Consider the following 13897-nt stretch of genomic DNA (forward strand, 5'->3'; position numbering starts at 1 on the left):
CCAGAGCCCTATTCCCTATGTAGTGCACTACTGTTGACCAGAGCCCTATTCCCTATATAGTGGTACTACTTTAGACCAGAGCCCTATTCCCTATATAGTGCACTACTATAGACCAGAGCCCTATTCCCTAAATAGTGCACTACTGTTGACCAGAGCCCTATTCCCTATGTAGTGCACTACTGTTGACCAGAGCCCTATTCCCTATTCAGCGCACTACTATAGACCAGAGCCCTATTCCCTATATAGTGCACTACTTTTGACCTGGGCGCCCTATTCCTTGGCTAGGCTGTTGTTGTTCTGACTGTTTCGTGTGGGTATGTTTTGAAAGGATATAAGTAAGTATAAGTATAAACTCTAAGTTGATGTGTTTTCCTGTGGCAGCGAGTGTTCTCTCCAGAAGGGCTGAGTGAGATGTGGAATGAGATGGTGAAGGATGAAGAGATCACTTTCAATGGAGAAGAATCGGCTCACCCAGGTAGGAACTACATACCCATCTACCCTGTACCTTTTCATGACAATACCCCGGGACCTTTTAAATATATTAGTATATATATTAGTATATTATTATTATTTTTTAAAGAGCTCCTAACAACAAAACACTTTTTTTTCACTGCGATAGGTTTGATAAATTCACCTCTGAAGGTAAAATGTGAACTTACATTCTGAAATCTTGCTCTGATTAATCATCCAAAGGGTCCCAGAGATAACATGAAGTGTCGTTTTGTTAGATAAAATCATTTCATATCCTAAAAAGGTCCATATAGAATGCGCAATCAATTTTTTTCCCACTTGTTCAATTTGCAAAGAAAGGAATCTGTGAAAATCTAACCCTAAATGTTATTTCAACCGGTCAAATCACATTCATATTTATTCCTCAGAGATCCTAGAACGTAACCAGACTTCACTATATCATTAGGAGTGTAGTATATCCTATAGGACACCATATCAGAGATCCTAGAACGTAACCTGACTTCACTATATCATTAGGAGTGTAGTATATCCTATAGGACACCATATCAGAGATCCTAGAAGGTAACCAGACTTCACTATATCATTAGGGGTGTAGTATATCCTATAGGACACCATATCAGAGATCCTAGAAGGTAACCAGACTTCACTATATCATTAGGAGTGTAGTATATCCTATAGGACACCATATCAGAGATCCTAGAACGTAACCAGACTTCACTATACCATTAGGGGTGTAGTATATCCTATAGGACACCAAATATGGTCAGAGAGTGACGCCATTATGGCACGCCGATGACGCGGCCGTTCTTCATTTGATCGACTGTATCTTTGTCAAATAAGCACCAATTGGGGTCAAACGAAGCTAGCTAGATAGCCAATGAGATGGGTTTACGGGAGTATTCAGAAACCCTGTATCTGTTGTAAAATGTAGCTACTAACCTTGTGCGACAGCATGCCTTTTCCTTTTGGACAAAAATTATAATATTTTTGAACTTACAAGACTGAAACCTTGAACAGACTGCTGACACCCTGTGGAAGCCATAGGAAAGGCATCCAGGGATCCATCTATTTGACAATATGACCTTTCTCATGCATTTTCTAAGAGGATGTTATCTCTCTCTCAAACAATGTGGGTTTTTATTTGTATTTTCTCCTACCATATCTATTGTGTTATATTCTCCTACATTATTTTAACATTTCTATAAACTGCAAAGTGTTTTCTTTCCAATGGTACCAATTATATTCATATCCTGGCTTCAGGGCCTGAGCAACAGGCAGTTTACTTTGGGCACGTCATTCAGACAGGAAGTGTAGAAAAAAGGGGTCTAGCCTATCATCCCCCGTTTGGCGAAGTAGGCTGTGATTTGATGATAAATTAACAGGCACTGCATTGATTATATGCAACCCAGGACAAGCTAGATAACTACACATGGTTGATGATATTACTAGTTAAACTAGTGACTATGTGAAGATTGATTGTTTTTTTATAAGATCAGTTTAATGCTGGTTAGCACCTTACCGTGGCTCCTTGTTGCACTCACATAACAGGTAGTCAGCCTTCCACGCAGTCACCTCGTGGAATGCAATGTAATCGGCCATGATCTGTCTAATTGGTGTCCAAAAATGCCGATTACAGAGTGTTATGAAAACTTGAAATCGGCCCTAATTAATCGGCCATTCCGACACACTCGCATTCACTCACTCACACAATATGTGAACACACTGTGAATTACTTGAGTTGCTCTCGCCTGGCCCTCATACTTATGGTCCCTGATCTGTTGACCATTGAAAAATGAAATAGCTCGGATAATTCTAGGAAAAATACTGTGAAAAATATTTTAAATGAAACTCAAATAATTAATTTGCACCCACTGTGTTTGCTACTTTAATTGTTATCGTTTATGACCCTGGATTGCAGGAAATGGCAGTTACAGGTGTTCAAAAACAAACATTTTTCAAATCTGTGAGTCCCAAGCATCACTCATCAGCACCACCTTGTTAAAGAAGCCAGGATTTATTGTTTGCTTTAGGAGCTAGGATGCCAGAAGCCTGAAGAGGACTGGCCACCCCTCATAGCCTGGTTCCTCTCTAGGTTTCTTCCCAGGTTCTGGCCTTTCTAGGGAGTTTTTCCTAGCCACCGTGCTTCTACACCTGCATCGCTTGCTGTTAGGGGGTTTTAGGCTGGGTTTCTGTACAGCACTTTGAGATATCAGCTGATGTCTGAAGGGCTTTTATAAATACATTTGATTTGATGCGAGGACATACATGAGATGGTTCTGTAATGCTGTGTATGTTTGTCTCCTCCCTCCAGAAGACTGCACTGATTGCTTCGGTACTCAGAAGAAGGATGAATCCAACGATAAAGAGAAGAAGGAAGAGGAGGAAGTGTCGACATCTGTCCATCACTCTATCATCGAGACATGGGACTGGGGGCGGCAGCCAGGTGGGTGTTTGTCCATCACTCTATCATCGAGACATGGGACTGGGGGCGGCAGCCAGGTGGGTGTTTGTCCATCACTCTATCATCGAGACATGGGACTGGGGGCGTTAGCCGGGCGGGTGTTTATTCCCGGACAGAGCTGAGTAGGAGTAAACACGTTCTCTGTAAATGGTGACTTGACTTATGGTTGCAAAAGGTCCGAAACTTTCCAGTACATTTCTGGAATTTTTCCATGTGAAGTTAAGCCTGTGAATTTTGGGATTTTTGCTTAAATTAATTTTTAAAAAGTTAGCTTATAACAGTGAGCCTTTATTTGTGGGATACACATAAGGCAATTCTAGGTCTTGTTGCATATTGTGGTTAAACTATCCCCAATTCAATGGAATTGCAACCCTCTGCATGCACAGTGCATTATTCCACCACATGCACAGCTGATTCTCAAGATCTTGCACACTAACGAGATGCCATTGAGCCCACACTACTACACTGTCTGAGCCAAGGACTACATGCTTTCTGGTAAGTTTTCATTACTATACTGGGTGGGGGGAATATATTTTATATGATACATGATTTGTTGTTAACTAGTAAATAGTAGCCTGCAGCAAAGTGTGTTTAAATCATTTCTAACTTGTTAACAACTTCTTCTAGTTCATTTTTGCTACCATGTGGATTTTAGCTTAATCGAGCCTGCTAACTGAGGAGTGTTAATTCACCTGTTTCCATACATATTTAATTGTAAAGCATTTATCTTACAAAGGAGTTCTTTAATCTAATCTAACTATTTATTTGTACATGGAATTGTATTGGTTTAGTTATTTACTCATTTTTTTCTAATCTTTACAGGAAAATGCCACAGGCACTATCTGATGTGGAGACATTTCACGGCAGCTAATGTAGAAGGAAAAGCTGTGTACATTTGCAAATACTGCAAATACTGTGCCAAATCATATGTGAAGAATGCAACAAAGATGCAGAAACATCTGGCCAAGTGCATAAAGTTCCCTCAGCGCTCACAACAAGCAACCTCTGACAAAAGCCCCTCTACTTCTATTCGAGGTGTAAATGATGAATCAGACACCTTATTGATAGCAACAGCTCATGGTCCTCCTAGAATCATACATTTTTTTGGCTCAATGGAGGAACGTAGTCAGAGAAATGCTTATGAATGTCTTACTCGAGCTGTGTATGCAACTGGTTCACCTCTGATGCTCACAGGCAATGTGTATTGGAAGAGATTTCTGAATGTTCTTCACCCAGCATACACCCCTCCAACCAGACATGCTTTATCTACTCATTTGCTAGATGCAGAGTTCAAAAGAGTTCAAGTGAAGGTCAAGCAAATCATAGAGAAAGCAGATTGTATTGCAATCATCTCTGATGGGTGGTCTAATGTTCGTGGGCAAGGAATAATTAACTACATCATCTCCACCCCTCAACCAGTATTCTACAAGAGCACAGACCCCAGGGACAACAGACAAACCGGTATCTACATTACAGATGAGCTGTAGGCAGTCATCAATGACCTTGGACCACAGAAGGTAGTTGCACTGGTGACAGACAATGCTGCGAACATGAAGGCTGCTTGGTCTAAAGTGGAGGAGTCCTACCCTCACATTACACCCATTGGCTGTGCTGCTCATGCATTGAATCTGCTCCTCAAGGACATCATGGCACTGATACAATGGATACACTCTACAAGAGAGCCAAGGAAATGGTTAGGTATGAGAAGGCTCATCAAGTTATAGCAGCAAAATCTACCTCACCAAGCAAAGTGAGGAGAATAAGAGCACCACATTGAAGCTGCCCAGCAACACCCGTTGGGGTGGTGTTGTCATCATGTTTGACAGTCTCCTGGAGGGGAAGGAGTCTCTCTGAGAAATGGCCATATCACAGTCTGCCGATATGGACAGCCCCATCAAGAGGATCCTCCTGGACGATGTATTTTGGAGAGAGTGGTAAGCAGCCTGAAACTCCTGAAACCTACAGCATTAGCCATTACACGGAATTAGGGAGACAATGCCATCCTGTCTGATGTTCAGACTCTGCTTGCAGATGTGAGATAATAAATCCGTACTGCCCTGCCCACTTCACTGTTGCTCCAAGCAGAGGAAACTGCAGTTCTGAAATGCATCAAAACGCGTGAAGACTTGTGCCTAAAGCTCATACACACCACAGCGTACATGTTGGACCCCAAGTATGCTGGCAAGAGCATCCTGTCTGGTTCAGAGATCAACAAGGCCTATGGTGTCATCACTACCGTGTTTCCCCACCTTGGCCTGGAAGAGGGCAAGGTTCTTGGCAGTCTGGCGAAGTACACTTCCAAACAAGGGCTTTGGAATGGAGATATGCAATATGGCATCTCCGTCATGCCAACATATCTCATCAGCCACCTGGTGGAAGGGACTTTGTGGATCTGAGGCTCTTTCCCCTGTTGCCTCCATCATCCTCCAAATCCCACCAACATCAGCCGCCTCAGAGCGCAACTGGTCCTTGTTTGAGAACACACACACCAAAGCACGCAACAGGCTGACCAATACAAGGGTTGAAAAATTGGTGGCCACTTGGGAAAATTTGATGCTTTTTGAGCCTGACAATGACCCATCCTCAAGGTTGGAAAGTGACAGTGAAGATGACGCCTCAGAGTCTGATGTTCATGAGGTGGACATTGAGGAGGTCCAGGGAGAAGACATGGAAGACTGAGAGGAAGACAACCAAAGCTTTAGTTTCTAGACTATCATTTTACAGATGTATGTTGAAAATGTTTTTGAGAGATGTGATGGATCATTGGGGATCGTTCAATATTTAATGTTCAGTGAAATCATCCCATGTGAAGACTCATTTAATTAAAGTTCAATTCGTAACTAAATTGTTTTTTTGTTTTTTTCTATTGGAAGGAATTAATCATTTGCAATTATGTCTACTTATGTTAAGGTAAATATATCCAATTGTATAAACATCTACATTTTAAATGGTAATTCCCATATATTCCCGTTAACTTCCAATATGTGCAACCCTACTTGACTCGAGTCTTCAACCTGCTTACTGCTTGTAGGCTGCTGTTTCGGTCTGAGATGTTGTTGTCTCAGACGAAATCATCACAATCATGGTTTTAAATAATGCATCTCTTGCTAATTTCAGTTCTGACATCAGACGTTGTAGCTGCTTTTTTGTAGACAAGCCCAGAGGATAGTGTAATGTTAAAATGCAGTGCTGTGTTGACAGCAATGGACTCTCCACTTCTACATGTGACTGAGATATTGGAATAGTGATCCTTTCCCCACCTGGCTGTCTCCTCTGAAGTCTGACTGGACTCCTGCTGGTGTGCCTCTCCTGGCACTGCGAGGTGTGACTGGACTATCAAATGACTGGACAGACTGCAGGCCAGGATGGTTATGTCTAGTGTTTCATTTGGGTACCACTCCAAATCCAACACCAACCCCCACGGTATGCTCTGCTGGGTCTAGTCTGGTCCTATCCCCAAACCCCCACGGTATGCTCTGCTGGGTCCAGTCTGGTCCTATCCCCAAACCCCCACGGTATGCTCTGCTGGGTCTAGTCTGGTCCTATCCCCAAACCCCCACGGTATGCTCTGCTGGGTCTGGTCCTATCCCCAAACCCCCACGGTATGCTCTGCTGGGTCTAGTCTGGTCATAATAAAGGATAACATTCACATACTGACTATCTCTGAAACTGACTTAGGTAATTCCTTTAAATTATACAGTGGTAGCTATATATGGTTTCAACATCTTCAGAAGAGACAGGAATGCCAATGGTGGAGGTGTTGCCTCGTATGTTCGTATTAGAGAGGATCTACAGATTCATCTGCCTCACCTAAAGCCCTTTCTGGTGGGAAGCTGCTATAGACCAAATGCTAACAGTCAGTGTCTGGATAACGTGTGAAATGCTTGATAATGTATGTGATATTAACAGAGGTATATTTTCTGGGTGATTTTAAATCTTGACTGGCTTTCATCAAGCTGCCCACTCAAGAAAAAGCTTAATGGATCAAGAGTTACCTGTCTGGCCGAACACAACAGGGTGTTCTTTAATGGAAGCCTCTCCAACATAATCCAGGTAGAAGCAGGAATTCCCCAGGGCAGCTGTTTAGGCCACTTACTTTTTAAAATCTTTACTAACGACATGCCACTGGCTTTGAGTAAAGCCAGAGTTGCTATGTATGTGGATGACTGCAACACTATACACGTCAGCTACGACAGTGACTGAAATGACTGCAACACTCAACACTACACGTCAGCTACTGACAGTGACTGTAATGACTGCAACACTCAACACTATACACGTCAGCTACTACAGTGACTGAAATGACTGCAACACTCACTAACACGTCAGCTACTACAGTGACTGAAATGACTGCAACACTCAACACGTCAGCTACTACAGTGACTGAAATGACTGCAACACTTAACATAGAGCTGCAGTTAGTTACAGTCAGTTCGACTGGCTTTCAATGAGAATGACATATCTATAGCACACATTTCTATGTGAATTTAGTCGGGTCACCCAAAAAGTGGCACATTGCAGCTTTAAATGTACACAGAGAGCATTAATAATATGCATGTCAATCTCTCCTGGATCAAAGCGGAGGAGAAACCGACTAAATTGCTACTTGTATTTGTGAAAGATATTAACATGTTGAAATCAATGACATTTATTTATAAAGCTCTTTGTTACATTAACTGACGTCACAACGTGTTGTGCAGAAACCCAGCATAAAACCGCAGGGACTGTGAAGCAACACAAACACAGGCACAGACACATGCTTACACACGTAACCTACACACACACACGATAACAGTATTGTAGTGTAGATGTGTGGTAGTAGAGTAGTGGTCTGAGGGAACACACTTAATGTATTGTAGAGTAGTGGTCTGAGGGAACACACTTAATGTATTGTAGAGTAGTGGTCTGAGGGAACACACTTAATGTATTGTAGAGTAGTGGCCTGAGGGAACACACTTAATGTATTGTAGAGTAGTGGCCTGAGGGAACACACTTAATGTATTGTAGAGTAGTGGTCTGAGGGAACACACTTAATGTATTGTAGAGTAGTGGTCTGAGGAAACACACTTAATGTATTGTAGAGTAGTGGTCTGAGGAAACACACTTAATGTATTGTAGAGTAGTGGTCTGAGGGAACACACTTAATGTATTGTAGAGTAGTGGTCTGAGGGAACACACTTAATGTATTGTAGAGTAGTGGTCTGAGGGAACACACTTAATGTATTGTAGAGTAGTGGTTTGAGGGAACACACTTAATGTATTGTAGAGTAGTGGTCTGAGGGAACACACTTAATGTATTGTAGAGTAGTGGTCTGAGGGAACACACTTAATGTATTGTAGAGTAGTGGTCTGAGGGAACACACTTAATGTATTGTAGAGTAGTGGTCTGAGGGAACACACTTAATGTATTGTAGATAGTGGTCTGAGTAGTATTGTAGAGTAGTGGTCTGAGGGAACACACTTAATGTATTGTAGAGTAGTGGTCTGAGGGAACACACTTAATGTATTGTAGAGTAGTGGTCTGAGGGAACACACTTAATGTATTGTAGAGTAGTGGTCTGAGGGAACACACTTAATGTATTGTAGAGTAGTGGTCTGAGGGAACACACTTAATGTATTGTAGAGTAGTGGTCTGAGGGAACACACTTAATGTATTGTAGAGTAGTGGTCTGAGGGAACACACTTAATGTATTGTAGAGTAGTGGTCTGAGGGAACACACTTAATGTATTGTAGAGTAGTGGTCTGAGGGAACACACTTAATGTATTGTAGAGTAGTGGTCTGAGGGAACACACTTAATGTATTGTAGAGTAGTGCTCTGAGGGAACACACTTAATGTATTGTAGAGTAGTGGTCTGAGGGAACACACTTAATGTATTGTAGAGTAGTGGTCTGAGGGAACACACTTAATGTATTGTAGAGTAGTGGTCTGAGGGAACACACTTAATGTATTGTAGAGTAGTGGTCTGAGGGAACACACTTAATGTATTGTAGAGTAGTGGTCTGAGGGAACACACTTAATGTATTGTAGAGTAGTGGTCTGAGGGAACACACTTAATGTATTGTAGAGTAGTGGTCTGAGGGAACACACTTAATGTATTGTAGAGTAGTGGTCTGAGGGAAAACACTTAATGTATTGTAGAGTAGTGGTCTGAGGGAACACACTTAATGTATTGTAGAGTAGTGGTCTGAGGGAACACACTTAATGTATTGTAGATATGTGGTAGTAGAGTAGTGGTTTGAGGGAACACACTTAATGTATTGTGAAATCTGTTATGAAATGTATTTGTTTAAAAACATTATTGTCTACCTGCCTTAATTTCGCTGGGCCCCAGGAAAAGTAGCTGCTGCCTTGGCAGATATTAATGGGGATCCTTAAAAAATACAAAATGTTGGTGCCTCGGTCGGTTTCGTTCTCTGTTTCCGATCCACAGGGCTGGGTGTGGCAGCATGGTGGTGCATGTCTGGCTGCAGGAGATGGGAGTCCTTGTCTGGACCAGCCCAGCCGGGTGGCCCCTGTTCTCTCCTGTCCAGTCCTGATTATAGTACTGTGTGCTTGCCAGTAGTGCTGAGCCAGTAGTGCTGGGCCAGTAGTGCTGGGCCAGTAGTGCTGGGCCAGTAGTGCTGGGCCAGTAGTGCTGGGCCAGTAGTGCTGAGCCAGTAGTGCTGGGCCAGTAGTGCTGAGCCAGTAGTGCTGAGCCAGTAGTGCTGGGCCAGTAGTGCTGAGCCAGTAGTGCTGAGCCAGTAGTGCAGGGCCAGTAGTGCTGAGCCAGTAGTGCAGGGCCAGTAGTGCAGGGCCAGTAGTGCAGGGCCAGTAGTGCTGAGCCAGTAGTGCTGGGCCAGTAGTGCAGGGCCAGTAGTGCTGAGCCAGTAGTGCTGGGCCAGTAGTGCTGAGCCAGTAGTGCTAGTGCTGGGCCAGTAGTGCTGGGCCAGTAGTGCTGGGCCAGTAGTGCTGGGCCAGTAGTGCTGCTGAGCCAGTAGTGCTGAGCCAGTAGTGCTGAGCCAGTAGTGCAGGGCCAGTAGTGCTGGGCCAGTAGTGCAGGGCCAGTAGTGCAGGGCCAGTAGTGCTGAGCCAGTAGTGCAGGGCCAGTAGTGCTGAGCCAGTAGTGCAGGGCCAGTAGTGCTGAGCCAGTAGTGCTGAGCCAGTAGTGCAGGGCCAGTAGTGCAGGGCCAGTAGTGCAGGGCCAGTAGTGCAGGGCCAGTAGTGCAGGGCCAGTAGTGCAGCCAGTAGTGCAGGGCCAGTAGTGCAGGGCCAGTAGTGCTGAGCCAGTAGTGCTGGGCCAGTAGTGCCCAGTAGTGCAGGGCCAGTAGTGCAGGGCCAGTAGTGCTGGGCCAGTAGTGCAGGGCCAGTAGTGCAGGGCCAGTAGTGCAGGGCCAGTAGTGCAGGGCCAGTAGTGCAGGGCCAGTAGTGCAGGGCCAGTAGTGCAGGGCCAGTAGTGCAGGGCCAGTAGTGCTGAGCCAGTAGTGCAGGGCCAGTAGTGCAGGGCCAGTAGTGCAGGGCCAGTAGTGCAGGGCCAGTAGTGCAGGGCCAGTAGTGCAGGGCCAGTAGTGCAGGGCCAGTAGTGCAGGGCCAGTAGTGCAGAGCCAGTAGTGCAGGGCCAGTAGTGCAGGGCCAGTAGTGCAGAGCCAGTAGTGCAGGGCCAGTAGTGCAGGGCCAGTAGTGCAGGGCCAGTAGTGCAGGGCCAGTAGTGCAGGGCCAGTAGTGCAGGGCCAGTAGTGCTGAGCCAGTAGTGCTGGGCCAGTAGTGCTGAGCCAGTAGTGCAGGGCCAGTAGTGCAGGGCCAGTAGTGCTGAGCCAGTAGTGCAGGGCCAGTAGTGCAGGGCCAGTAGTGCTGAGCCAGTAGTGCAGGGCCAGTAGTGCAGGGCCAGTAGTGCAGGGCCAGTAGTGCAGGGCCAGTAGTGCAGGGCCAGTAGTGCAGGGCCAGTAGTGCAGGGCCAGTAGTGCAGGGCCAGTAGTGCTGAGCCAGTAGTGCTGAGCCAGTAGTGCTGAGCCAGTAGTGCTGAGCCAGTAGTGCTGAGCCAGTAGTGTTGAGCCAGTAGTGCTGAGCCAGTAGTGCTGAGCCAGTAGTGCTGAGCCAGTAGTGCTGAGCCAGTAGTGCAGGGCCAGTAGTGCAGGGCCAGTAGTGCAGAGCCAGTAGTGCTGAGCCAGTAGTGCTGAGCCAGTAGTGCTGAGCCAGTAGTGCTGAGCCAGTAGTGCTGAGCCAGTAGTGCAGGGCCAGTAGTGCAGGGCCAGTAGTGCAGGGCCAGTAGTGCAGAGCCAGTAGTGCAGGGCCAGTAGTGCTGGGCCAGTAGTGCAGGGCCAGTAGTGCTGGGCCAGTAGTGCTGGGCCAGTAGTGCAGGGCCAGTAGTGCAGGGCCAGTAGTGCAGTCATTACATTCAGAAGATGGTTCATTTTGTTTGCTTTTTAAATCTTTGAATCCCAAAGCTAAAAATAGTGGACATTCCATTGTCTCTACCAGGTCCACATTGGTAGACAGCAATAGAAAGATAAGGAACTATGAAATAACATATTTCAGTTGGGTATGTTTCTTAAACTTTTTGTTGCTGATAGTTTTTAACTCCTTAAAGTCGTCGACTAATCTCTGCTCAGCCAGACAACCCTCTAACGTTATCTCTGTGTTCCCCATACTGTACTGTCTTTGAGATAGTAGCGGCTAACGTATGCTGTAGAGTTGTCTGACAAAATCATTTTGCTAGTTCAAAGTACATCCTTGAAATGTTTGTACAACTTGATTGGAGTTCACCTGTGATAAATTAATTACAAAATATTTTTTTTGAGAACAAGTTCTCATTTACAATTGCGGCCTTGCAAAGATAAAGCAAAGCAGTTTGACACGTACAACAACACAGAGTTACACATGGAGTAAAACAAACATACAGTCAATAATACAGTAGAAACAAGTCTATATACGATGTGAGAAGGGAGTTAAAAAAAAGGCCATGGTGGCAAATTGATTCGACATGACTTTGAAAAGGCACACATCTGTCTATATAAGGTATCACAGTTGACTGCATGTCAGAGCCAAAACCAAGCCAAGAGGTCAAAGGAATTGTCTTTAGAGCTCCGAGACAGGATTGTGTAGAGGCACAGATCTGGGGAAGGGTACCAAAACATTTCTGCAGCATCATTCTTAAATGGAAGAAGTTTGGAACCACCAAGACTCTTCCTAGAGCTGGCTACCCGGCCAAACTGAGTAATTGGGGGAGAAGGGCCTTGGTCAGGGAGGTGACCAAGAACCCCATGGTCACTCTGTCAGAACTCCAGAGTTCCTCTGTGGATATGGGAGAACCTTCCAGAAGGACAACCATCTCTGCAGAACTCCACCAATCAGGTTCATCTTCCAGCAACCTTAAGCACACAGCAACCTTAAGCACACAGCAACCTTAAGCACACAGCAACCTTAAGCACACAGCAACCTTAAGCACACAGCAACCTTAAGCACACAGCAACCTTAAGCACACAGCAACCTTAAGCACACAGCAACCTTAAGCACACAGCCAAGACAATGCAGGAGTGGCTTCGGGACAAGTCTCTGAATGTCCTTGAGTGGCCCAGACAGAACCCGATTTGAACATCTCTGGAGAGACCTGAAAATAGCTGTGCAGTGACGCTCCACATCCAGCCTGACGGAGCTTGAGGGAATCCGCAGAGATGAATGGGAGAAACCCCCCAAACACAGGTGTACCAAGCTGTTGTATCTAGATGATGTCAGTTAGCTGCTATATATACAGTACCAGTCAAAAGTTTGGACACACCTACTCATTCAAGGGTTTTTCTTTATTTTTACTATTTTCTACATTTGTAGAATAATAATGAAGACATCAAAGCTATGAAATAACACAGGGACTCTTCAAAGTAGCCACAGCTTTGCACATTCTTGGCATTCTCTCAACCAGCTTCATCAGGAATGCTTTTCCAACAATCTTGAAGAATTTCCAACATATGCTGAGCACTTTTTGCCTGCTTTTCCTTCACTCTGCGGTCCAACTCATCCCATAATAATAAGAACAAGAATATTGCCCATGATTTTGGAATGAGATGTTTGACGAACAGTATACATTTTACATTTCAGTATTTTATTTTCAATAATTTAGCAAAAATGTCTAAAAACATGTATTCGCTTTGTCATTGTGGGGAACAAGTCGTTACGGGGTGTTGTGGGGAACAAGTCGTTATGGGGAACAAGTCGTTGCGTGGAACAAGTCGTTGCGTGGAACAAGTCGTTGCGGGGAACAAGTCGTTGCGGGGAACAAGTCGTTGCGGGGAACAAGTCGTTGCGGGGAACAAGTCGTTGCGGGGAACAAGTCGTTGCGGGGAACAAGTCGTTGCGGGGAACAAGTCGTTGCGGGGAACAAGTCGTTGTGGGGTGTTGCGGGGAACAAGTCGTTGTGGGGAACAAGTCGTTGTGGGGAACAAGTCGTTGTGGGGTGTTGCGGGGAACAAGTCGTTGCGGGGAACAAGTCGTTGCGGGGAACAAGTCGTTGCGGGGAACAAGTCGTTGCGGGGAACAAGTCGTTGTGGGGTGTTGTGGGGAACAAGTCGTTGTGGGCCGTCACAGAGACATACTGAAACATCTGATGCTGAGCTTGTTATGCTCTTATGGATCAAAATGTTATCCCTAAAATAAGTTTGCAACTAGTAAAGGAATCATGTTTGGTAATGAAACTGTATTTCTAGAAATCACAGCACCTGATGTCTCTGTCTCTCTCTGTCACTCTCAGATGAGACGGAGCTGAAGGACTGTCTGATGGTGCTGGTAGATGACCAACATAAGCTATCGGCTCAGATGGCTAAGAGCACGCTGTCTGCCCTGCGTCTACGTCAGCGCCTGGTCATCCTAGAGAGATACCTCATATCCCTGAGCCACAGTATGATGGAAGAGAAGTACAAGGTCCGGTGGAAGAGCCCCCCCAGCCCCCCTCCACCCATCGTAGACAACAAGAGGTACACTGTAAACCAAAACGCT

General features: G+C 45.2%; 1 protein-coding gene across 1 annotated transcript in view; it reads left to right on the plus strand.

Annotated features, from left to right (window-relative positions):
- herc2 (HECT and RLD domain containing E3 ubiquitin protein ligase 2) overlaps positions 1-13897 on the plus strand; it is a gene marked incomplete in the record, with an annotated part of 175944 nt that overhangs the window by 9938 nt on the left and 152109 nt on the right. The window contains 3 exon segments of the mRNA XM_046299907.1: positions 382-475; positions 2783-2914; positions 13653-13875. Coding sequence (XP_046155863.1) covers positions 382-475; positions 2783-2914; positions 13653-13875 — 449 coding nt within the window.

The sequence above is a fragment of the Oncorhynchus gorbuscha genome, linkage group LG15 (genome assembly GCF_021184085.1).
Source record: "Oncorhynchus gorbuscha isolate QuinsamMale2020 ecotype Even-year linkage group LG15, OgorEven_v1.0, whole genome shotgun sequence".
NCBI classification, from domain to species: domain Eukaryota; kingdom Metazoa; phylum Chordata; class Actinopteri; order Salmoniformes; family Salmonidae; genus Oncorhynchus; species Oncorhynchus gorbuscha.